General features: G+C 43.9%; 1 protein-coding gene across 1 annotated transcript in view; it reads left to right on the top strand.

Moving 5' to 3' along the window:
- The first annotated feature begins 264 nt into the window (after positions 1-264).
- SLC36A4 (solute carrier family 36 member 4) overlaps positions 265-26901 on the top strand; it is a 142036-nt gene continuing 115399 nt past the window's right edge. The window contains 4 exon segments of the mRNA XM_059824632.1: positions 265-387; positions 10674-10698; positions 18579-18667; positions 18669-18699. Of these exon segments, the coding sequence (XP_059680615.1) occupies positions 265-387; positions 10674-10698; positions 18579-18667; positions 18669-18699 (268 nt within the window).

The following is a 26901-nucleotide window of genomic DNA, read 5'->3' as shown; positions in this document are numbered from 1 at the left end:
CGGTCAGGGCGCAGTCCTCCCCTCCTGGCTCTAGAGGCTCTCTCAACGAGTGGTCATCGCCCTCTCAGAAGAGGCCCAGCTGTGGTCTCCACTCAGCCGAAAGCCATCGCCAGAAGGAATGTGGTGACCCAGAGGGAGCTCCCGCCCAGGCACGTGGCTGTCCAGGTCTCCGGCTGCCAGGAGTGCCTGAGCCTGTCGCTGGTGCCGGAGGACCAGAGAGACAACGCCTGCGTGCGGTGCGACCAGGTGAACGATCTGCTCAGCATGGTGGCCGAGCTGAAAGAGGAAGTAGAGAGGCTGAGGAGTGTCAGGGAGGATTCCTGGCCTTCAAGTGAAGGCCAGGATAATGAGGATATAGACGAAAGTCCATCCAGGGGGTTCCCTAGGGTGAGTCAGTCTGCCCCACACATTACAACTACCTCTACCAAGACAAAAAGGAGGGTAATTGTCGTAGGCGATTCCCTCCTGAGGGGAACAGAGGGCCCAATATGCCGACCAGACCCAACCCACAGGGAAGTCTGCTGCCTCCCTGGGGCCCAGGTGAGAGATTTCCCTAGGAAACTCCCTGGTCTGGTACAGCCCACTGATTACTACCTGCTGTTGGTTTTGCAGGTTGGCAGTGACGAGGTTGCGCAAAGAAGCCTAAAAGTGATTAAAAGGGACTTCAGAGCCCCGGGGGCGACTGGCTGAAGGATCAGGAGCACAGGTAGTGTTTTTCTCAATCCCTTCAGTGGCAGGGAGGAACACTGAAAGGAACAGGAAAACACATCTGGTTAACACGTGGCTCAGAGGCTGGTGCCATCGTCAGAATTTTGGTTTTTTTGACCATGGGGCAGTTTACATGGCACCGGGCCTGCTGGTAGCAGCAAATGGAGTTCAACTGTCCCCCAGGGGGAAAAGGATTCTTGCTTATGAGTTGGTGGGCCTCATCGAGAGGGCTTGAAACGAGATTTGAAGGGGGAAGGGGATGAAACCAGGGTACCTAGAGATAAGCCACGGGGTGGCATGCCAATGTCAGGGGCGAAATCGACAGCCCAGCTCAAGTGCGTCTACTCCAATGCATGCAGCATGGGCAGCAAACAGGAGGAGCTGGAAGCCATCGTGCAGTGGGACAGCTATGACGTGGTCGCCATCACAGAAACATGGTGGGACACCTCGCATGACTGGAGTGCTGCGATGGATGGCTATAAGCTCTTCAGAAGGGATAGGCAAGGAAGGAGAGGCGGTGGGGTGGCTCTGTTTGTTAGGGAGTGTTTTGATTGTGTAAACCTCAATGATTGTGACAACAAGGTTGAGTGCTTATGGATAAGGATGAGGGGGAAGGCAAACAAGGCAGATATCCTGCTGGGTGTCTGTTATAGACCACCCAACCAGGACAAAGAAGCCGATGAAGCTTTCCACAAGCAACTGGCAGAAGTCTTGCAATTGCAAGCCCTTGTTCTTTGGGGGAGACTTCAACTTACCGGACGTCTGCTGGAAATATAACACAGCCAAGAGGAAACGGTCCCAGAGGTTCCTGGAGTGTGTGGAAGATAACTTCCTGATGCAGCTGGTAAGTGAGCCTACCAGGGGAGGTGCCCTGCTTGACCTGCTGTTTACAAACAGAGAAGGACTGGTGGAAGAAGTGGTGGTCGGAGGCTGTCTCGGGCTTAGCGACCATGAAATGATAGAATTCTCAATTCTTGGTGAAGTAAGGAGCGGGGTCAGCAAAACCACTATGATGGACTTCCGGAGGGCAGACTTCGTCCTGTTCAGGACACTGGTTGAGAGGATCCCTTGGGAGATGGTCCTGAAGGGCAAAGGGGTCCAGGAAGGCTGGATGTTCTTCAAAAAGGAAATCTTAAAGGCACAGGAGCAGGCAGTCCCCATGTGCCAGAAGAAGAGCCGGCGGGGAAGACGACTGGCCTGGCTGAACAGGGAGCTTTTGCTGGGACTCAGGAAAAAAAGGAGAGTTTATGACCTTTGGAAGAAGGGGCAGGCAACTGAAGAAGAGTACAAGGATCTCGTTAGGTCATGCAGAGAGGGAATTAGAAAGGCAAAAGCCCAGCTAGAGCTCAACCTGGCCACGGTTGTAAGGGATAACAAAAAATGTTTTTACAAATATATTATCAACAAAAAGAGAGCCAAGGAGAATCTCCATCCTTTACTGAATGCAGGAGGGAACATTGTCACGAAGGATGAGGAAAAGGCTGAGGTACTTAATGCATTCTTTGCCTCAGTCTTTAATAGCCACACCAGGTATCCTCAGGGTATCCAGCTCCCTGAGCTGGAAGACAGGGATGGAGAGCAAAACAAACTCCCCATGATCCAGGAGGAAGCAGTTAACGACCTGCTATGCCACCTGGACACTCCCAAGTCTATGGGGCCTGATGGCATCCACCCAAGGGTGCTGAGGGAGCTGGCGGAGGAGCTTGCCAAGCCACTCTCCATCATTTATCAACAGTCCTGGTTAACGGGGGAGGTCCCGGATAACAACTGGAGGCTTGCCAATGTGACGCCCATCTACAAGAAGGGCCAGAAGGAGGATCCGGGGAACTACAGGCCTGTCAGCCTGACCTCGGTGCTGGGGAAGATTATGGAGAGGTTCATCCTGAGGGCGCTCACAGGGCACATGCAAGTTCACCAAGGGATCAGTCCCAGCCAGCACGGGTTCATGAAAGGCAGGTCCTGCTTGACCAACCTGATCTCCTTCTATGACCAGGTGACCTGCCTGTTGGGTGAGGGAAAGGCTTTCAATGTTGTCTACCTGGACTTTAGTAAAGCCTTCAACACCATTTCCCACAGTATTCTCCTGGAGAAACTGGCTGCTCGTGGCTTGGACAGGCACACTCTTTGCTGGGTAAAAAACTGGCTGGATGGCCAGACCCAAATGATTGTGGTGAACGGAGTTAAATCCAATTGGTGGCCGGTCACAAGTGGTGTTCCCCAGGGCTCAATACTGGGGCCAGTTCTGTTTACTATCTTTATCAATGATCTGGATGAGGGGATTGAGTGCACCTGCAGTTAAGTTTGCAGACGACACAATTTGGGCAGGAGTGTTGATCTGCTGGAAGGTACGAAGGCTCTGCAGAGGGATCTGGACAGGCTGGATCGATGGGCCGAGGCCAATTGTATGAGGTTCAACAAGGCCAAGTGTCGGGTCCTGCACTTGGGTCACAACAACCCCATGCAACGCTACAGGCTTGGGGACGAGTGGCTGGAAAGCTGCCCGGTGGAAAAGGACCTGGGTGTGTTGGTCGACAGCCAGCTGAGTATGAACCAGCAGTGTGCCCAGGTGGCCAAGAAGGCCAACGGCATCCTGGCCTGTATCAGAAACAGTGTGGCCAGCAGGAGCAGGGAGGGGATCATCCCCCTGTACTTGGCCACACCTTGAATCCTGTGTTCAGTTTTGGGCCCTTCACTACAAGAATGACATTGAGGTGCTGGAGTGTGTCCAGAGAACGGCAACGAAGCTGGTGAGGGGTCTGGAGCACAAGTCTTATAAGAAGCAGTTGAGAGAACTGGGGTTGTTTAGCCTGGAGAAGAGGAGGCCTTATTGCTCTCTACAACTACCTGAAAGGAGGTTGTAGCGAGGTGTGTGCTGGTTCCTTCTCCCAAAATACAAGTGATAGGACAAGAGGAAATGGCCTCAGGTTGTGCCAGGGGAGGTTTAGATTGGATATTAGCAAAAATTTCTTCACTGAAAGGGTTGTCAGACATTGGAACAGGCTGCCCAGGGAGGTGGTTGAGTCGCCTCCCTGGAGGTATTTAAAAGACGTGTGGATGAGGCCCTTAGGGACATGGTTTCGTGGTGGACTTGGCTTAATGGTTGGACTTGATCTTAAAAGCCTTATCCAACCTAAACGATTCTATGACTGTATTCTATAGTTCTATATTCTCACATGGGATAACTCCCTGCTTTGTATTCTGCCTGCTGTACTCCTCAACAGGTGAATGATTAATATTTATAGATGTCCAATAAAGTTATATTCATTTGGGTAGTTAGCCCAAACAGATGTGAACGCAGGTGAACCAAGGCAGACAGAACAGCCGCCCCGGTTACCCAGACTCCCCCTGGACCCTGTTATCCCCTAGCAGCACCTCCACTTTGCCCTCCCTTTCCCATATACAGCAGTTTCTCCCAGACTCTGGGTCCTATTTCTGGCTGCAGGCCTCCGTGTGGACACACAGTTGCTTTTCAGGAGCAGTAAGGAGCTGGGCTCGGCCATTTGGCATCCTTCCTGCTACCTCCTTGCCAGAGCTCTGACTTGAGTGATCCACACTCAAGTCTGACTGCAGCTGGTCTGGTTCTTCATTGAGATGCTGTAGGTACAGACTGACTCCTTGAGAGACAGCTTGTGCGAAACAGATGGAGGTCAGCTTGGAGTCACAGGGAAGGAATTAATTGTTTACTGGAGGTTTTCAAGACGTGACTGGACAGGGCACTAGATAATCTCACCTAGGCTTCCCTTCCCACAAAAGGTTGGACCAGATGATATTTGGAGGTCCCTTCCAGCTGGGCTGCTCTATGGTTCTGTGGTTGTTGCAGGATGTAAAGTCAAAAGTCTGTGCTCGCTCTTGGGATTTTATTGTTGTTCTTTCAATGTCTTGCAGTCAATCTCTTTCAACCTCTTACAGTCCACTGTTCTGGAGGGAGTTTTCCACACAAGATTTTAACCTTGCACTTTGAGATGAAAAGTAAGCTTTCTGTTTTAATGGTGGCAGTGAAAATTTTGTGAACACGGCTTCCTTACAGGACTCAAAATCATGGAAGTAATAAAAGGACTCCACATTCAGATTTATTTTTCAATATCCTAACTCTGAAGATCCTGTGGAGACTTGAAGGAACCCACAATATTTGAGTAACTGGGTTTACTGGTATACGTCAAAGTTCTTTAGAAAATTCCGAGAACGTGAGCTATTGCCTTAGATTATTCTACTACAGACAAGGTTCTTACTTGTTCAGTACATTAGTTTTAAAAAATCAGAATAAAATAATTCGTGCATGGATATAGCCACTAGATGGGAGGCATGAGCTGGTTAGGAACTGGGAACATCAGTGCATGGGATGCACTTAGGGAGCTCTCATCAGCTGCCACCGGCAGCTGGGACATGCCACACTGGAGCTGCACACTAATACATCTGGGACCATTTGTGTAAGTGTACACAAACAGGTTATTCATTGAACTGGAAAGTTTTTTTTGTGGTAGTGGTGGTGATGAATTGTTGAGGGAGCGGAGTATTTTAAAAATAACTGTGTTAATTCTTTGTCTCTAAATGGCTTTGCCGTAGGAAATTCACCACTTTCATCTGCAGCGCTGATGGAAAGGAACATTTTCACATTATCTCATCTACATGAGGTCTATTAAAAATACAGCTGGCAAAAGCTTTTATGGGGCAAAAGTGGTATTAGCCTATGTGTTAAGAGGATGGAATCCAAGTCCTTACAATGTCACAGACTTTCTGTGTAGCTTTAGGCAAGCTGTTTTTTTTGTCTGTGTTTCAGTTATTCCTCGGCTTCTCTTTTTTTTCCTATTTAAGTGGCATAGAATGGAACTTCCTTTCTTCCCCAGTGGAGATTAATACTATAGACTATGCTATCGTAATACTGTACAATATAGAAACGTCTTTTGGCATTTCATGGATACATTTTTTAATATGAAAAAGTCTGAATTTTGCGTAGTTTTGTGTGGCTCCTTTTATTTAACTTTAGCCAGGATAACAGAAATTTGGTCCAGCCTGTTGCCTAAAACTATTTGTAAAAACTGACCAAAGCAAAAGGATCATGAAATGCAATAATTTGAAACAAAAAGACATACTGATCTCAGCCAAAAGCGGTGTGGGTTGAGTAATCAGTGAACTAAACTGGTCATGTAAGAAATCAAGAATAACAGAGTTTGCCTGGGCACGGAGCAGCTACTTGAATCATATTAACATATGGATCCATCAGTAAAAAATGTACAAATAAGAACACCAAAACCAGAACCTGGACATCAAGGTCCTTTTTGGAGTCTGGCTGCCTGTGCTCAAGGCCAGCTTTGACATGGTCTCGTTGGCGACCTCTGCCCCTCAGCTTGGGCTCAGGCCCTTGCCCTTGGTTTTTGCCAATCCTGACCTGCTGACTTGCTTTGCTGACTTACTGGCCCTGCTTTGCTCTCCTAGCTGGGTGCTGCGACATGGTGCCATGTCAGGGGGGCACTGCCCTGTTCCTCGCCATCACCGATGGCCTCTGCCTCACCTGCCCTCACCCAGGACCTGCTCCTGCTGCTCCCTGACACTGTATTTTCCATCCTTGTTGCCTCCTCCTTTTGAAAATTTGTCTTGCTTTGTCCTCAGGAAAACAGGACAGCAACATTAACAACTTCAGACCATCTCAATGGAATTGTCTTTCCTGTTCTCCCTACAATGGACTATCTAAATGACAGTCAAATGTGGCAAGTTGCCATAAAAAATCCTCTCTTTTACAAAAGAGAAATCATGTTGTTAAAATTAAAACTTCATCAATATTTTCACTACTTTTCCTTTAAGAGGATTTAATAATGTTTACCATGAGATGAAGCAAGCCCAAATCTCAAATCTTGCCTTAGACCTTCTTATCATTTAATATTCTAATATTAGCCTTGGGCTGCATCTTACCAATGCCTTTAACTTCTGTACCCATTTGGTCCACCAAAACTACCATAAAACTGATTATTTATCAAAGAAAAGAGCCTTTTTAAAGAACTTTTCCCTGTCTGAGAAGGTAATTAATCTAGTCAAACTGAAAAGGTTGGTAATTAATAGGTCTTACATATCTGTTGCTGAAATTATGCTTTAAATATAATACATGGAGAAGGTGGCTTGTACTTTGGAGAAGCAGGAACATATTCTGGCACACCAGAAACAAACCTGGGTCTTCAGTCCCCCGACATGTACGGTCTAGTCCCGTCTCCATTCCAGATATTTTAATGATTTCCTAGGTGCAGTCCTTTGCTAACAGTAAGGGTTAGCATCCCTGGGCTAACCACTGCAACCCTGCTGTTCCTTGCTGTTCATTATCTGCTGCAGACAGGTGTGTCTGCATCCCCCAAAGGAAATAATTGTCTGGTCTGATCCTGGAGCTCCAACCTCTAATAATGCTGTAGAGGATAGAGCTTGATTAACAGTATACGGAGATGTCCCAAAGCAGCTGCTGTCCTCTGCGGTACCTGTGATATCCAGGAAGTGTGAGGCAGCCACCTTTGTTACATGACCCACTGTGCTGCTAACACAGGAGCATTGACACAGGTTAAAAAGCCTTCTGTGTCCTCAGTACAGTTTTACAATCTTCATGCAGGACTAAATAGCATTTAAAGCCCATGTACTCTTTGACTAGGCATTAAGATAGCCTTTCCTCTCTCCCTCTAGGTTCTTAAACCAGCTTTATTATACAGTGAAGGGAGGATTTGTCCAGGATCATTTCTTAGCCCAGCAATATTTGGCTGCCCCCTCTGCTTCTGCCTCTCCTCTCCTACATTACTAGCCTTTCATTAGCAAAATCTTACTTCTGGCCAAAATGTGACAAACTACTGCATACCTGGAACACAAATATACAAATGGACCTGGTTCATTTGGTTCTCTCCCCTCTGTTCCTCAAGAAGTGATAGCCTTTCTTCAAGGAGCCTCAGGCTGCTTCCTTGGCCTGGATTATCCCTTAAGAGCAAAAGCGTTGTGCTGAATAGGGGAACAATTTACACAACACTTTCACTTGTGAAATGCTGTTGAACTGCTAGTAATTACAGTGTTGTAGTGTACATAGGGGAAGTTGACCCAGACTAGATGAACTGAGCAGAAATCACAGCCATAGTTTCCTTAAAGCCTCCCACTGCTGTGCTACCAGAACCCGCAGCTGGTAAATGTCAGCAGCTACTCTTTTTATTTGCATACTGTCTTAATTTGTCTGAACAGGCCAAGGTAAAAATAACTATGTCCTATTTTCACTAGTGGTTATCACTGGTCTGGCTACCACCGAGACTTGCGCTATGGAGCAAGTTGTGACTGAAAAAAGGCATTACAGCCACTTTTACTGGGAATGGCAGGGAGAACAGGATTCAGGAGGTTCTGACCTCCATTGCTGTGTCCATTGGCTACACCGGAGATGGTTAACCCATAACTCCTGGTACAATTCACAACATTTCTTTATACAGGAAAGAAGCATCTTGCACGCAAGCATCTCCTTCCTCTCTCCATCTTGCCCATGCTCTGCTCTTGTTCCAGCTACAGACAAAGGAGACTCTGCAAGTTCTTGGCTCCTTCAGGAGCCACCTGCTTGCTGACCCCCTCTTCAAGGCATCTATACCAGTGAAACAAAATCTATGCTACTAACTAAAACAGGGCAGGGTCTTTTTTTCTGAGCATGAGGTAAGAACAACTAACAGAACTAACAGAACACAGCCCATATAGCTGAGTTCATCACCCTCCAAAATGGCATAGCCACATCCAGTCTCCTTGTTGGGAATGGTCCATGTACAAGCTGTGCCTGGGAAAGTGCAAGCTCAGCTCAGAACCACGCCAGGTTTTTTATTAGAATTTAATATAGATAATCACAGAACAGTAGTTGTACCCACCACCTACTAAGCTTACTGGTATAGACACAGTCTAAATGGCTATGTAATGGGGCATGTAGTCCATGCACAAACCAGGACTGGCACACATGCACCAGGCTATCACCTTTCAAATTTTAAACTCATGATTGCCCCTTGCTAATCAATAGCAGCCTCCATCAGCATTTTCCTGTTTAGAACATAAATTGGTGATATAAATTGGTGGATTTCCAACGATATATACTTTTTATTTCCAGACTGTATGTAATACTTTAATGCAAACCAACAGAGGCAGAGACATTACTGGAAGCAGCAATGGCTTCCCCCAAGAAGCAGCTCTTTCTCGCCCCAGTCCCTCTTTGTAGTCTCACCTTTGTATAACTGTTAAATACTTTGTTATTTTGTTTCTAACATCAAGCTTATCTCAGACCCTAAGCTGAGAAAAGAAGAGGAAGAAATGATGAAAAGTGTTCATAAAAAGAAAAAAGGAATGAATAGTGCAATTTCTTTTTATGTTACATACAGGACTGTAACCGTAAATGGTTATCAGTACGGCATGAATCAGCTTTCCATTCCATTGTCAGAAGTCCAGAGCTAAGTATAATATTCAGCATTAAATGAATATGAATTATTATTATTTACCTCAGCCTAAATATACAGCATTTGTAAAAGATGGACAAGCTCATTATTTTGAAAATTTCTTTCTGAAGTAAAGAACAGAATGAACTTCTGCATAGAAGAGGAGGTGTTCACTGTATTGATAAAATAAATGTCATTCAAGGTAAGTACTCCAGAAGAAGACAACTGTTGTTAGTGCATCCTTTTGTTCTGCTAAATGCTTTATTTATAGGGTTTGGGATACACAGTTTTACGTAACTGACAAATCAAAAGCAAACATAGCAGTCCACAAAGAATTAGATTTTTAGGGAGAAAAATGTTTTTGTCAGAATGTAGTAAGAGTTGTTTCTAATTAGAGTGTAGCAGTACTTCTCTGTAACTGGAAGACACCATTTCATTGTATTTACACTGAAAGCTGAAATGATGGCTGCTCATCTGTGACACTGACATTTCACAAATCAAATGTGCTGCCCATAAAATGAAAAGTGTGAGAATTTTCTACTGCTCTCCTTTCCCCTCGTCCCTCCTCCACTGTGGTGGTTTGACCTTGGCTGTCCACCAGCTGCCCACCAAGCTGCTCTCTCACTCCCCCTCCTTCAGGAACAGACTGCTCCAGCGTGAGTCCCCCACAGGGTCACAAGTCCTGCCAGAACGCCTGCTCCGGCGTGGGCTCCTCTCCACGGGGCCACAGATATTGCTGGGAGCCTATTGCAGCATGGGCTCTCCACAGGGTCTCAGCCTCCTTTGGGCACATCCACCTGCTCCGGCTTGGGGTCCTCCGTGGGCTGCAGGTGGATATCTGCTCCACCATGGACCTCCATGGGTGCAGGGGCACAGCCTGCCTCACCATGGTCTTCACCAGGGGCTGCAGGGGAATCTCTGCTCCGGCGCCTGGAGCACCTCCTCCCCCTCCTTCTTCACTGACCTTGGGGTCTGCAGAGTTCTTCCTCTCACATATTCTCACTTCCCTCTCCAGCTGCTGTTGCGCAGCGTTTTTTTTCCCCTCTTCTTAAATATGTTATTCCAGAGGTGCTACCACCGTCACTGATGGGCTCGGCCTTGGCCAGCAGTGGGTCCGTCTTGGAGCTGGCTGGCATTGGCTCTATCAGACATGTGGGCAGCTCCTGGTGTCTTCTCACAGAAGCCACCCCTGTAGCCCTCCCGCTACCAAAACCTTGCCATGTAATACATGCAATACATGCACCTTCATTCATCCTGTTCTGCATACCATTTCTTACATACCTGGGATGCTGTACTGGTTTTGACTGGGGTAGAGTTAATTTTCTCACCCACACTGCAGCAGCCATTCCTGAAGGACTGCACCGTGGAAAGGACCCATGCTGGAGTGGTTTGTGAAGAGCTGCAGCTTGTGGAAAGGATCCATGTTGGAAAAGCTCATGGAGGACTGTCTCCTGTGGGTGGGACCCCACACTGGAGCAGGGGAAGAGTGTGAGGAGGAAGGAGCGGCAGACATGTAGTGTTATGGACTGACCACAACCCCCATTTCCCATGCAGGCGGAGGAGGACGCAGCGGGAGGAGGTAGAGGAGTCAGGAGTGAAGTCGAGCCCAGGAAGAAGGGAGACATGTGGGGAGGGTGTTTTTAGATTTGTTCTTATTTCTCATTATCCCGCTGTTTAATGGCATTAAATTAATTTCCCCGAATCGAGCCTATTTTGCCCATGATGGTAATTGGTGAGTGATCTCCCTGTCTTTATCTCGACCCACGAGCCTTTCGTCGTATTTTCTCTCCCCTGTCCAGCTGAGGAGGGGGAGTGACAGAGTGGCTTGGTGGGCACCTGGTGGACAGCCAAGGTCAGCCCACCACAGTGGGCTCAGCACTACCTCCAACGTATAAAGCAGAGCAGCTCAAAAAAGGAGCAGAACCTGAATCTGTACTGATGCAGAAACGACGGGCAGGAGTCTGCATGCAGGGTGCAGAAACGGTGACTATTCTCAAGTACAACAACTATAGTGCAGCGATCCAGATAGACTATTGCTTGCTCGCAGTTTCAATATATTATGCAGGCAGAAGCAGGTCATCAGTTATTTTCTGAATTACTCACATTGGGTCTGGCTATAAAGAGAGTGCATGTGATTGATTTTTACCCTGTTTAATACGATGGCTTCCATGGATGGAAAGACAGCTTCTACACGCTTCCTGAATATGAGCAGCTGACCTGAATTTCTAAGATAAATGCCAAATGGTACACTTTTTAGTTTTCATAAAACATTAAATAGAGCTAAGAGCAGATGCAAAAGAGCTAGATTACCATGTTCACTGAACAAATCAGTACCACTGCAGGTACTTGCACAAACGGAGCAATTGCAAATTTCAGAATAATACACTGATCCTGGGAAAATCCTACAGATGTGCTTACTCCAGTGCTCAATTGTCTGATGATCATGGATTTCCTAACATCTAGTACTTTCTGGCTCTTTCCAGGAGGTGCAATTTTTTTTGTTCTTTGATTGGATTCTGTTCTTCCTCAGAATTAAATGGAAATGATCTATGCAGCTATTTTTTAATTCCTATAATTAACATTTCCTGCAGCTTTAAAAAATATTTTCCGTATCATCTTTTAATCACTAACTGGCTATGGTTTTACAGCGTCCTACAACTCCTTTTTCTTCAGGAAGCTCAATAAGGTAGATAAATCCTCCTCCCCTTCACACTCCTCTTTGAACACTACTTCACAGGAATACAAGGGCTGTGAAAGCCTTGCAGCTGGTGGAGAGAGTATCCCGCCAAGATGCATGAAAGGAGTCCCTGCAGTGCATGCTGTGATGTAGATTTTCAGCTGCTCTGAGCTGTAGTTCTCTGGAGGCTTTCTTAAATTAGAGCAGACTTTGGGAGTAATGCTTTATGCCATAGGCTGTATTAGTTCTCAACGCTGACGTGAATCATAGGAGTGGGAGTGTAGCTGACAGCCACCTTAGGACTCTGCTGGTGGGCCACGTATTTCTGTGATATCACAGCCATGGGCATCAAAAGAGACCTGGGCTGATGTATTATATCTAGCTGTGAAAACTATGAATGTAGAATTCCCTTTTAAAAAGGAAGGGATTTGTCTTACACCACCACAATTCCTTTCCCTTCTTCTGTCATCTATTTTCAGTTCTTGTGTGTATACTAAATGCCCTGGAAACATTGCATGAGGACATGAGGGCTGTTTGATGGTCCAAAGCCTGCTTGAATAGAGTTGGGGGGACTGTGGAAATGGAGGGAGCCAGACTTTGCGTGTTCTTGTTCATAGTGCTTTTTGGGAGCTGACTTGAAGAGGATTGTCCCCTGACAGTGCCTGGACATAGTCTTGGAGAAATCTGGTTAGAAGTCCAGAACAGGGCCACAAAGTAAGACCTCCCTGGTCCTCTTTTATTAAGGAGTGTGGATGCTCCTTGAATACTCTAGTACAAGACACAACTGACCATAAGTTGGAGACAGATGTCAAGACCTGAAGTGTCTCTGGCCATGTGCAGAACTTTAGACACCTAGGTAATGTCACAAGCCTGAAGGTAGGTCCATGCAGATGCTTATAGTAGATGGAGTGTTGTATTTCTAGGACACCCTCAGAATTTAAGTCCCGTTTTTTCAGACTGTAACTCTGGTGAAGTTAGCAAGATAATGTAGAAAAGCATTGTAAATCAGAGACATTGCCCAAAATTATCATACGATTTCCTTCAGTGCAGCTTAGTAAGTTTGTCATGCACTGCATCTGTTTTTATTTAAATATTTAAGATAAATGATATAAGAAGTGACAAAGTTTCACAAGTATCTGAACATTTGTGATACTTTCCCAAGTGACCTACTTACTGAAGGGATGCTGTACTTCGACTTTGAACTGTACTGAAAGGAAGTTGACACTGGCAGCCCACCAGATTAAATAACAAAAGTGAACCTTGATGTTGGCAACACTTCACTGATAAGTCCCAGTATATACAGATCTATATGCAAATATAGATCCTTTATTTTCATTAAGTGACAGAAAAAATGTTTTACTTTAGCCACATGGTAATGATTAATGCTGGGAAAAATCCTGGCGGCTTTCTCAAATGTTTCTGATATTTAAACTGTGCTGATAATTTCTATTTGAAGTATGAACCACCAACAGCACTTTTGACAGCTGCAGCATCTTCTGTAATCATATTTTTTCTTCATCAAAGCTTAAAGTGAGTCAACACACACCAGGCTTTTAACATTTTGTTACTCAACAGCTATGTTTTACAGATTCCAGTGGGGACCATCTAACATTTCTGTGTTCATCACAGCTGTAGCAATCAAACTTCTGAACAGCAGTTTTGGAGTTTGAAGCATAGCTGTTGAACACAATGCCTCTTTTATGGTTTGTGTTCTTAATCGTTGACATTGACAACATGACTGCCATCTTCAGCCACACACCTCATGAACAACCCCAGGCACCAGTATATGCTGGCGGACACCCAGCTGGAAAGCAGCTTGGCAGAAAAGGACCTGGCAGTCCTGGTGGACACCAAGTTGAACGTGAGCCAGCAATGGGCCCTTGCCGCAAAGAATGCTAATGGTATCCTGAGCTGCGTTAGACAAAGTATTGGCACCTTGTCAAGGGCGGTGATCAATTCTTCCCCTCTGCTCAGCACTGGTGTGCCCACACCTGGAGTACTGTGTCCAGTGCTGGGCTCTTCAATACAAGAGAGACATGAACATACTGGAGAGAGTCTAATGAAAGGCCACAAGGATGATTAAGGGACTGGAGCACCTCACATGTACGGAAAGGCCAAAAGAGCTGGGAGTGTTCATCCCGGAGAAGAGAAGGCTCAGCGGGATCTCATCAATGTCTATAAATACCTGAAAGGAGGGTGCAGGCTCTTTTCAGCAGTGCCCAGTGACAGGACCAGAGACAATGGGCACAGACTGAAACACAGGAGGTTCCCTCTGAACATCAGGAAACACTTTTCTCCTGTGAGGTTGACCAAGCACTGGCACAGGCTGTCCAGAGAGGCTGTGGAGTCTCCCTCCTAAGAGATATTCAAAAGCTGTCTGGACAGGTCCACGTGGCCCTGCTTGAGCAGGGGGGTTGGACCAGATCACCTCCAGAGGTCCCTTCCAAATTCTACCATTTTGTGATTCTGTGGTTCTATCAAATGCAATGGAAAATCAACCTCTGGACCTCCTTTCAAAAGACTTGTCATGGCAAAGGAAGGCAGGCTGATCCATGCATAGCATGAAATTTCACAGCAACAAAGTGTTAAAAAACAGTCCTTGATTCAACACACATCAAACTAACTCCTCCTAAAAACTTAAGAGTCTATCACCAACTGCATTTTTTTAAGATGCTGACCATTAAAATGCTGACTTTTTAACAACAGTTTAGGATATTCAGTGCTTGATATTTGTACCAAGAAAAAGCAAAAATAGGAATCCTTGAAAATGGGCCATTACAAACCAGAACACTGATGATAAGGAATTTGTGTGAAAGGAAGCTCGTGTTTGTGACCAAGGAATTGGAAAGAGGTAAAGAGATATATACATGTTTTCATGTCAGTGATGAAATGACAGGAGCTATTGCTTTTTGATACATAGATGAGCAATAGGCTATCCAGGATCTAATGAAATGTGGATTTCAAAATGTGCTCTTACGTATAAACCAGAGATATAAACCTTGGAGGACCGCCAATCATTTGCCCATCAGAGAGGACTATAGTCTCCAGACAGACAGATGGCAACATAATCAAGGTCTACCAACGGTTCATTAAAACATTGTGCAAAGTAATCACCTTGCAACTTAGTACCTGAGTAAAAGTTAAAATACAAATTGTTATAAAAAGCAGAAGTAAAAAACAGTCAGATGCAGGCAGAAGGGTTTTTACTGTCTGTGTATGTCTGCAGTTCTGGTGTCTTCATATGCAAATGAACATAAGAGATCTAGAAAACACAGACGAAAGGGACAGGAACGATCGAAAGCATGGAATGGCTTCTCTATGAGGGGAGATTAAACAGACTAGGACACTGCAACCTGGAAAAGAGATAGAAGAGAGAGTATGGCAGTGATCTGGAAAACCAAGAATGATTTGGAGAAGGTAAATGCAACAATTATTTCAACATTAGAAAACTAGGTGTTATCAGATGAATATCAGGTAACATGCTCACAAAAGGCACACTTTTTTGCACAATGCATAATTGAAGTATGGGACTCACTGCTACCACATGGTCTAGAAGCCAAATATACAGGAACATAAAAAAAGATTCCATGAAATAGGAGAAAAGTCTCTCAAGACTTGAGCAGTTCTAAAACTAAAGCTAGCTGACATCTGTGTGGAGGGATTGTATATTGAAACAGTATTTCTGTGTATTTACTCTGTTCTTGTGTTTTTTTTCCTAAAAAAGTGTGGAAATTTACCCAGAGATTAAGCTCAGGTTTAGATAGACCTAGCAGAGTAGCTATTCTAATGAGGAGCATTTAGTAGACAAAAAAAAAAAAATCCTGAAAATGGCCTTTAAAGTTTTCTGGGTTAGTTTTTAATAAAAAATTAAAAATGTAAGAAGCTGGGTATTGTACTCCATCTGGCCTTGTTCTAAACCAACAAAAACAACATGAGTTAAATTCATTATTTGTAAGAGGCAAGCTGTATATGCTATTCAGAATATGAAGCCTAGGGTAAATAAGCATTTGATGACTGCAATGTTCACATCATGAAGTAATTTTGCATTGATGGATAGATGACTAGGATTTAAACAGATGGTTGCATTAAAGCAAATACTCCTATTCTTACCAATGAGGAACAAAATGCATATTACAAAATCATGATTATCCATCACATTATAGTATCTCCTGTGTTTTCTGAATATTCATTGATCACCACTGATTACTCAGATAGTTGATATAATTTTTGGAGCATATTAGAAAAATCTCTCTAAATTTAGAAGAAACCTCTTCCCTGAAGAAGGAACTTTGATGCAAGTAGTGGCAAGTAGTAGAAACAAATTGTTTTCCATTGGGTAGAATGTGAAATAAAGATGCATTATGTTCTTAAAGTCTTTCCAACATCTATGCGGGATTTACTGTGAGCCAAGTCCTGAGACGCAATGACAAGGTAGAATGAAAGAACACTCTTAACTGAATACAAATTTTGAATATACATTAATGATCCAAAATGCTTTTCTGAACAAACTTTGGCATTGTTAGAAACAATGGAGAATACAGAATATCCATGAACATAAAGAAAATATACACTGCATAAAAGCTTGACATAAACATTGTAATTAGTGAGTCAGTTCCTTAAATCAATAACCTGCAGTCACAGATTGCCTACTGAGAACCCTTTTCCAAAATAAATTTGAGGAAGCCAAGTAATAGCTCACTTACATGGCTCATTTCTTTAATGAAAGTTTAGAGAAGCACAGTACCTGGAAAGAAACATAAATTTGACAATTGAAAATGAATGTCTTCCCCACTAGAACTTATTCATTGCAGATAAATGAATTCATGATGCGTGTCTGAAGATGACTGAAGCTTCTGAGAGGCTTCAGAAGATTCTTACATTTCTCCTGTGTAGAAAAAAGACAAATTATTTTATCATAGATTCTCATTGCAAAAAAAAAAAAAGTTCTGTTTTAGGAAACCAACAGCTGGAAACTTTATTACACAAGTTGAATCAGCCACAGACAAAAGCAGAACTTTGAAAGTTTTGATGGTAAAATTCCAATGGGTTATTCTGGGAGCAACTACTATGAAAGATGGGTTAAAGGGTGGGTGCCAGGTTAGTGGAAGATCAGTCTCCAAGTGTTTGAAATTCACAATAGACTAAGCTTGCTATGAGAATGTTCTATCGAAGGGTGATCCTTTTAGGCTATACAGTATAACTTCAGCTGAAAATCTTTCGGAGCACTATGTCTTTCTTTAAGACAGGACAACATCCCATCCCTTTTCCCCCACTTCCCCACCCCTATACAGCCCTATATTAGGGTCTTCAAACCATGAAAATGAAAGTTCATGGAATTATAGAAGCTTTTATTGTACAAGTCTAAAATGCTTAATTTCAGAGGAAAGGTTTACAGTGTAAGGATTCTGAATATCACTTCAGAGGGACCTGAAGCTCTGATTATAGCTTTGATTACAGAGTATGGTTGAAATCTATTTTAGCACCTTGATACATTTGATTTCCAAAGATTAAAAAAAAATAAGGTATTACAGGAAATACTGGTTTCTTTTAATATGGATAAACCAATTTACTTATAAGCAGACGATTTCTAAATCCATGCTGCTTCGCATTGTTTCACTATATACATTTCCCTGATGTTTATTTTGCTTATTGGTGAAGCTGTTAAGAAATAGTATTCTTATCTACAAAAGTATGCAGAGAAGATGCAGTGCTGGAATCCACAAAAAGCGGAACATCAGTTTCAAGACATGAGCAATTTGATATGAAACGATTAGTTACCAATAACACTTCATATTAGTAACTCTTTTTGTTCTAACAGTTGATCCATCATTAACTTTGATTCCCATAAATGTCCTTTTAAAATAATTTCTTGTTTCACATAAGGAAAATAATTTGCACTTGTTGAAGGTGATTGGCTTTTAGGGGGCCGAACTGCAAATCACTGACAAGCTGAGCTGTCAAGCACTGCTGAACTCTTGACTCCCACCCTTGTTTTCAGTCTTTGCTTATTAATTATGGCTTTATGCTTGCAGCTTCATTCTGAAGCCAGGCTCCCCAGCCTTGCAGAGGGCGGCAGATGTCGGCAGGGCTTTATGGGGCCGTCAGACTGGGGGCTGCAGCAGACCCATGGAGCAATGCTAATTCTCATGAGGCAGCCCATGCTGATCTAAGAGCAGCTGCTCCTAAAAGGCTCTGAAGAAAAAAAAAAAAGGATACAAGTTAATTTTCTAGCGCTGGAAGGCAAGCACAAATAACCCCATTTTTCATAACTGTACGAGCTGTTGCACATGGCGAGGGCCCAGCTGCGTGCTTTGCCTCAGGCCCTGCCGCTCCCTCCGAGGGTTGATCAGGAAGGGAGGCCAGAGCTCCCGCATCACATCGCAGCGAAGCTGTGCACGGCCACAGCAGTGCAGCTGGGCCGAGGTGCCCAGGAGGCAGAGGGAAGCTCTGTGGGGAGTGAGGCCTGAGGGTGTGAGGGAGGGACCTCCTGCAATGGAGACCCACTGTAAGGCCGACCCACGGAGCCCAGCCCACCCAGAGACAGGCCCTGCTCATGCCTATGAAGAGGCCCATGTATTTCAAAGGGCAGATGCTTAACAGGGCACCGCACAGCAGGGTTGCTGCTGTGCCAGGGCACAGAGGAAAGCAAAGGACATAAGCCAGGAGGTGCCAACGAGCTCGGCACGGCTGCCCGGCGCACACCCGACCCGGAGGCCCAACACCCACCCTGCCCCACCCAAGTCTTGTCTTTCCGGCCGGTATCTATGGTTCGCTCCCGCGAGCGCGCGGCCCGTCGGGCGAGACGCATGCGCAGCGCCTCGCTGCGCCGGCCGGCTCCACATTGGCGGAAGGGCGAGCGGAGAGCCGGCGGAGAGATGGACGGCGCCGGCAGGGAGGAGCTGGGTGAGGCGTGCTGTGTGGCTCGGCGGCGGGAGCAGCCGAGGGGCAGTGGGATGGCGGCTCGCCGCGGCGCGGAGAGGAGGGGGCGTGAGCGTAAAAAGCGGCCGGCCAACTTCCACCCCCCTCCCCTGGAGGCGGAATGGTTCGGCCCACGGGGGATGCGCTGCAGCGCTCAGCGCATCGGGGCGGGCGGGATGAACCATCCCACCTGGGGGAGGGGTGGGCCCTGTCCTGCAGCTCCTCCGCATCAGGCGGCAGCGCGGGCCGCCCCCAGCGCACCGCGCCGGGGCCGGGGAGGTGGGTGGCGAGGGCTCGGCCCCGCAGCGGCCCGGCGGCCCCTGCGGCCGGGCGGGGCTGAGGGAAGCGGAGCGCGGCGCAGGGACTGCGGGGCTTCTCCTGCCGCCGCGGCCTCCTCAAAGGGGGAGACCCGGCCGGGGGCTCTCCGCAGCGGTGTCGGCGGGCGGAGGGCAGGCCGCGGCCCCGCCTCGCGGAAACCCGCCGCTCGGGCGGCGGGGGCAGTTCCCTGAGGGCGTTAGTCTCGCCTGGCTGGCTCTTGATTTCATTGGGGAGTCACGGTCTTGCGTAGAAGTTCATGGAAATACTTTCTCTTTGCATAGTTAGGGGATGCTTTTATGTACGGTGAGAGGTTGTAGGTTTTTTCGGGTGTGTGTGTGTTGATATATTAGCTGTATTTATTGCAGGTTACTTTTCGGACCTTTAAACTGAGTATGGGAGGGCACGTGTATGTTCACATCTTAATTTGTCTAACCATGGATGGTCAAGAGATAACTCATAGCAGGTTTAGTTATAAAGCGTAGCTGATTCTGGGCTGGACTGGGCAGGCTGAAAATCTCATCTCAAAGCTATGTTCCACTGTAATCTCAAGAATTCATCCTGTCTGGTGGTAATGATGGGAAGCAGGAGACATGCTTCAGATGTTGTTGTCCCAGAGGCTGATCTGTCTTGCAATGGGAGATTGCCACCCCTGGAGCAAAAGTGGCAGAAAGTAAATTTAGCTTTTTTTTTTTTTCTTTTTTTTTTGCTCAGGTTCACAGATCTGACAGTTTTTCTGTTAGAAACCTTAGAACCAGAATTTTTTATGGGATCAGCTGTCTAAAAATGCAGATCAGTGCTTGGTAAGATCTCGGAAGCTTTTTACGTGGTTTGGTCCTATTGAATAATAAATAAAACTTAAGTCTTACCAATGTGTCATCACTTGAAAGTATGTTAATCATGTAGAAGTATGTAGCTTAGTCTAGACAGGACAGAGGGTTTTTTAAGACTAACATCTTTCCAAATAAATTATCTGTTGTGGGTTGGGGTAAAAGCACTCCTCTGAAAGTATATAATAAACTACGGAGACCTGTTTATGTTTTAGTTTAATAATTCAGGTGTCTCGTTTATTAGCCGCCTGGATTTGACAGTTACGATGCAGAAGCAAACCTTTCTTCCTGCTTACTGAGTGGCATTATTAACTTTCAACATTTCTTTAGAAATATCTGTTCTCAAGATTAATAACTTCTACCATAAAGCAGAATAAATCTACTTTATTAAGTTACAGTTTGTAATGGAGAGAAATAAATGACACGAAGATATATTTTTCCAAAGAAGAATAAAGAGTGATTCAAATAAGTGCACCAAGCATAGCTTTAATGTTCTTGAAAAACAAACAAACACAACAAAAGCTAATGCTAACTTTTACTATTTTGGAAAATGTAATTATTAGTATTTAATAGGAATTTTAAAACCAGATGAGTTTTCCTTTTTAATTTTCATTCTGGAAAATACATTTTAGTTTGAGGGGTGTTTTTTTGTTTATTCTTTTGTCTCTTGTATTCAGTAGGAGTTGCAGTAGCAGAAAATAAAAAGGGAGCTGGCTTGCGTATGGTTGACTGGGATTATCTGTTAGCTCACCCTTGAACTAAAAAAATCTACGGAAGTTTATCAGTCTGGACCAGCATGTCCCTAGCACTACCATCCATTGTCACTTCATGTTCATCTGTAATGTCTTCAGTGGTTGTGGAAGCGCGTGGCTGAGAGGCATGGCAGATCCTGCCAGATTCACATGTGTTTGGTGAACAATGCTGTACTTCACAGTTTGATGCTTTCTGGAGGAATGCTGGGAAGGTTATATATAGGCTGAAGTTTGGGGAGTGGAGAAACAGGTCTTTCTGTGATTGAGGGAGTAACAGTGTTACATGGTGAGCTGCTTACTGAGCCAGTTGCAGATTATAAAAATAATTAGTGACAGTGTTTTCTTTGTGACTGTTTTTTTTCTTGAGAGCCCTGGTTCAGAACGCTGAATTGAAAAGCTCTGCTATTCAGAGACTCGATCACTAATTTTGTCCCGTAAGAGCAGCCACAGGCTTGGTTACGTGACACAGACTCTGGGCATGCCCCCTGGATCATGAATGTAGCATTCTATAGCCTGTGAGAAAATATTAGCATAAACCCACATTTTAGGCTAGTGTAAAGATTATGCGGTTCTGATTTTCTCTTCTATACAGCAGTCAAAACAGCTGCTTATTATATTGAATCTGTACCCCTATTACAGAGGTACTAGGTTGCCCTCTGGTTAATAAACACATTTTGCAAAACTGTAAATCTTATGCTGTGTTTCTGGCCCTGTTAACATGTTCCTGTGTAGAAGCTGTGACTGAGCAGTGAAATTTCTACAAGACCCCCTTTGCCTACTGCTTTTTGCCAAGCATTTAATACACACGTGAAGTGGTGCTCCAAGAAGACCTGTGTGTTCCTTCTCCCATAAATGAGTAAAAAGAGCTGACATAAACAATGATAAGCTATATCCTGTCCCCCAAATCTTTTTAAGCTTATATGTCAAATCCAGTTCTTTCTGTTTGATGACACTGACTTCAAAACCCTCAAGGAAAAAAACCAGATCATATTGCCAAATTTGATTTGGAAAAGGGCTTTTAGATAGGAGTTTGTCTGGCAGGTGACCTCCGAAGGAACAATGGGAGATAGTATTTGTCTTTGTTTTTAGTATCTCTTTTGCCTTAACTTGCTGTGCAGCCCTGGCAAACTGCTTCATCCTTTTGCTTCTGTTTCTCCCATAAAATGAAAATGATGGAGATTTGTTTTATCCCTTGTGATGCTAAGAGGTTCATTTAATTTTGGAAATGTCAGTTGCTTGAGCAGTATAGAAAAATTAACTAAAGTTCTCGGTGAAATTAATTTCTTTGCAGAGCTTTTGAACCAAAGGATTACTTGAGTGTTCTATAAAAGCTTTAGAATTAAGTACATTTAGTAACAGTTCAAAGGTTTCTTTGGCAGTATTTCCATAAATGTTGGAAGGTGCTGGCAAATTCTAGGAGATAGAAGAATACACTGGAAGATACAAAACTGGAAATACGGGTCATAACAATTTAAACACTACAGATTTAATCTCTAACTGGTGGTTGACTAGTGATTGAAATTCTTCAGAGGTCTTTGAGGATACGGTGTTGACATTTATGTATGATGGTAGTGTGACGTGTAGCTGTAATGAATCAGTGATTTATCTCTCCAGTGGGTTAAGGAATCAGTTTAACGTGGCAGTGGTAATTCTGGGAGAAGTTGAAATGCACTATGTAGTGCCTCGCTTGATAGTAGCAGTACTTGCAGAGCTTTTTGGCATCCAGCTTACATGGGTGTTCACAGAAGAAAGCAGAAACAATGACAAATATTTAAATAACTGTTAAACACAATCTGAAGACACCATTTGATCTGAAAAGATTTTTGTGGTGGCATGAGGAGAAAAGAAATTCATATTAGCCGAAGGAAAGACAGGGCTGAAAATTGGCTGGTACTTCGGTTAAGTAAAAACAAAAGGGTGTATAGAAATGAATTACCTCATTCTTAGTTGTGCTGAATAAAGATGGTGCAAATTTTCTGTAAGTCCTGTGACTGAGCACTGGATTGGATCATTAATAGCGTACAGTGTTTGGACGCAGTCTGGACAGCTTGGTGGAGCATGGACTTGAGGTAGGCTGGGGTGTGCTCTGCACCAGGTGCTTTGTGAGACAGCAGGCAGCCAACTTCACCTCTGATTCAGGTATGGCATGTGTATGCTGTTCTTGTAGCTGGAGTTTGAGATCGTATTTAAACTGCACATACTGGACCGAAATCAAAGTCAATGTGCGTATTCCACGCTGATTTCTGGCAGTGACTATGGACTTTCCAGAATAGTTAATTTCAGGCTAGGTCCAGGTATGCAAAGCACTTGCTCTTCTACTTTGTGAGTACATATTTGCTTTATGGGGCAGAGAAAGCTCACGCTTTCTTGCCTGGTGCCTTGCTCTAGACCACAAGTGGATCCATTAAATTTGGATGTTACACAAATCTGAATGTCAGTGTGAGTACGGACTGTGCAGTAGGGACATAGCCACAGTAGTCCAGCGGTAGAGCTCTTTTATCAAACAAAAACCCATGCTTAGAAAGTTGCATGATCCAAACATTTTATTTTGTCCCAGTACCATTACTGTTAATGGATTCACATGTTTTAGGCCAAAGCTGTACACCAGTCATGGGATAAAAGAGGAATGATGGGGAAAAGAGGCAATTCAAGAGCATTTATATGGCTACAATAGTGACCAAATAGCATTGCTGGAGCATTTTATACAATGCAGCATTTCAGGGGAACCCATAGTAAGTGTAGTTATCGCAATAATCACAACTGAGTTGGTGCTGATTGCTGTTACCTGTGTTTTAAAACTCTTCTATTCGAATTTGTTCTCAAACAAGCTATTATGTTAGAATAGGATCAGCGAACTGCCAGCCTGGGTGTACGGATAGGAAATGGCTATTCTGAGGTCTAATTTCAGCTATTTCTGGGAACATGGATAAACAGTCAACCTAATCTACTCCAGTTCCCTCTGCATCTGTTGCCCAGGGTGGGTATGCTAAAGGATGGTTGAAGAGATTTCAAGGTACCATTGTCATGGTTATGTACTGGTCTCACAAGACAAAACATCGACATAAATGGATGTAGATTTTAAAGGGTTGTTGTTCTATGGAGTCTTACAGGCATGGTGTTCTACTGGCTGCTTGGTCTAAAATCAGATTCTTTCACTCTGGATTTAATTTCTTCAGAAGTTGTCTTCGATTTCTACTGTTTTTTCTGCTGACCTGCAAATACATGTTAGAGGCAAGAGATTCAGTCTGTAGCAGTACACAAAATTTCTTAAGACTTACTATGACCTATACATATAAAGGACATATAACTTTAATTTCTGTTGTATGGGGTAGTATATTTAACGATAGTAATTGTTGTCTATATTAAGTTCAAATTTGTTGCTTTGAATCTTGTTTTTAAAAAAAGAATTTCTTTGTTTCCAGGCATATGCTCAGACAAATAAATGTTTGCGTAATAACTGGGTTAAAATAAATGCCTCTGATCTGGTAAAAAAGGCCAGTCATAGAAGATAATTAAGTCTCCTACTGTGGTGTAGTTGTGTGCAATTTTGCTGCTGTTGTGACCAGATACCACCTCAGAGAAAAGCTGGTAGCAGTGGTCTTGGAGTGTTGGAAGGCCTGGTTGTATTTTTGAGATGCGTTAGATAAACTTTTTTCTTTTTTCTTTTAAGGATTATCAATTTGATAAGCGTTTTAGAAGTACAGCAGTGTGATAAACTAATAGCAATAAAACCAGCTCCATAATGCAAATACTGTGCAACGAAGGTTGGCAAATATTCTGTCTGTAAAAAGAAACATATGCAGATGTTTGTTTTAATTGAATGCAGCTTTAAAAAGTTTTTTAGTGGGACATTTGGGGAAGATCATCTTCTTTGTGGTCAAGTAGACCCATTTTCAGCGTTTAAGGTGAAATCTTCCCTCTCTATAGAACAGCCGGTGCAGTGTTCTTCACATAAGGTAATTCCCTGTAAAAATGTCGTTTTGACACTTAACCAGCTTGGCACATGAATGTTGTCTGGCTGCTTCTGCTTAGCTGTGTTTGAAAGAAGCACGTTTAAAGAAACGCCTAAGATCCTGCCATCCTATTAACTTTTGTTGCCATTCAGTTCTTCATTCATTTCAACCTGAAGATCAATGACGATGGGCAGGTTAGCATGATGTGTACTGAAAGCAGTAGGTAACTGTAATATGTGGCAGAAAGTGGTATGTCTGCAGAAGACTTTCAGTTCTTGCATGTAGTGCCTACAGAATAGCAGCTGCTCCTTTTGAATTGGAGGTTCCATGCTATTGGGACTCAAGTTTTACACGAAATGTGTTGCCTTGTACATTGAGCCACTTGGTAAATAAAACTTCAATGTGGTTTTCAAAGTAAATATTTTTTATGGTGCATTGCTTATCTGTCGTTATCAGTGATAGCTCATGGCTTTCAGCTGGGAAGGCAATTGAGTATGAAATTGGGATGTTCTACTGCGTAAGTGACACTAATAAAATAGCAGAATGGTGTGGGAAAACAGATAATAAAAAATATGTAGATTATACCTCCCCAGGACTTGGAAATAAATATTCAAACCACCATGATAAATGTATTTAGACACCATTTTTTCCCTGAAAGGACGGTCAGGTACTTTACCCAATGAGCTTAAGTTAAAAAGTGGGGACTATATTAAATTCACTCTTGCCTTCGGTTTGGGTTAAGGTGATTGCGTAGTGTGGAAGACCTTGGAAGAAGGTGCACAACTGTGCTTGAAGTGGTCTAAAGTTGGGATAAGAAAATATGCCAAGAGCACATGCTTACAGTTGTTTTTCTCAATTGTGAGGCTATGTGCTGTGCTGTAGTTCAGAGAACAGCATTGTAGTTTTTGGCTGTTTTATGGGTCTTCCTGAATCTTGTCAATGAATCTTGAGATGGCAAGCTGTCTGAAGAAAGATTCAAGTACAGAACAGCATATACCAAAAGGCGTAAGGAGAAGTTACAAAGAAGATTTTATAGACGTTTATACTGTATGCAGAAAAAATGAATAGTTATGAGGCTGAGAAGAAATGTAATGTAATGGAGGCAAATGCACAAAGGTGAAAACAATCAAACCCAAAGTGTTTATGTGTTATTTTGATATGGAGATAATTTAGTGGATCCAGCAGAGAATAGAGAAGTGAAAAAGAGGAACATGTTGTAAAAGTTGCGTGTGCTTGAAGATCATTTATATGGGAAATCATCTAAGTGAAAGCTCAAGAAGTAGCATGAGGACAAAATACTCCATCGCAAAAATTTAAGGCTGTTAAAGGTTACTGTATGTGACCCATGCATAGCAATAGTTTTTGCTTATGGAGGGGAACTTTTACTCACTGTATTGCAGCAGTATATGATTGGAAATGCAAAATCTCTCCTCATGCAAATTTTACAAAAGGACTATTACGATACTGCTGTTTGCCTAGGAAGTGGTATAAAATTGTCACCATATGTGATCTTCCTCTGCTCAGCATTCATGAGACCCCACCTGCAGTACTGCATCCAGCTCTGGGGTCCCCAGCACAAGAAGGACGTGGACCTGTTAGAACGAGTCCAGAGGAGGGTCCTGAAAACAGTCAGAGGGCTGAAACACCTCTCCTGTGAGGAAAGGCTGAGAGAGTTGGGGTTGTTCAGCCTGGAGAGGAGAAGGTTCTGGGGAGACGTTGTTGCGGCCTTTCAGTACTTAAAAGGGGGCTTATAAGAAAGATGGAGAGAGACTTTTTACCAGGGCCTGTAGTGACAGGAAAAGGGGCAAGGGTTTTAAACTGAAAGAGGGTAGATTTAGATCGAATGTAAGAAAGAAATTTTTTAGGCTGAGGGTGGTGAGGCACTGGCACAGATTGCTCAGAGAAGTTTTGGATGTCCCATCATTGGAAGTGTTCAAGGTCAGATTGGACGGGGCTTTGAGCAGCCTCATCTAGTGAAAGATGTCCCTTCCCATGGCCAGGGAGGTGGAACAAGATGATCTTTAAAGGTCATAAACTTTTAAAGATTTATATTGGCTATAGGTACAGACTAAAAAAACTTTGCAAATAACCTCTTTAGGCGGGGAAGCTGTTTATCTTTCTTTTGAGTCAATATAGTAGGTCACATGATTGGTTGCAATCTCGAGTAAATTGTATGGTGAAAATTCTATGTGAAAGTTACTTCTTAAAAACTGCATCATGTTCATGTAGGCATCTCCTTAAAACTCAAGTTTATTATTATCAGTGACAGGCAGAGTAGTAGTCTCCTACCTAAGTGTCCTGCTGTTTCTCCAGGAGGCGTCCCTGAAAAACACAGTG

Source organism: Gavia stellata, chromosome 1 (genome assembly GCF_030936135.1).
Source record: "Gavia stellata isolate bGavSte3 chromosome 1, bGavSte3.hap2, whole genome shotgun sequence".
Lineage (NCBI taxonomy): Eukaryota > Metazoa > Chordata > Aves > Gaviiformes > Gaviidae > Gavia > Gavia stellata.
Note: the sequence above shows the minus strand (reverse complement) of the source record. Positions and strands in the feature narration are given on the sequence as shown.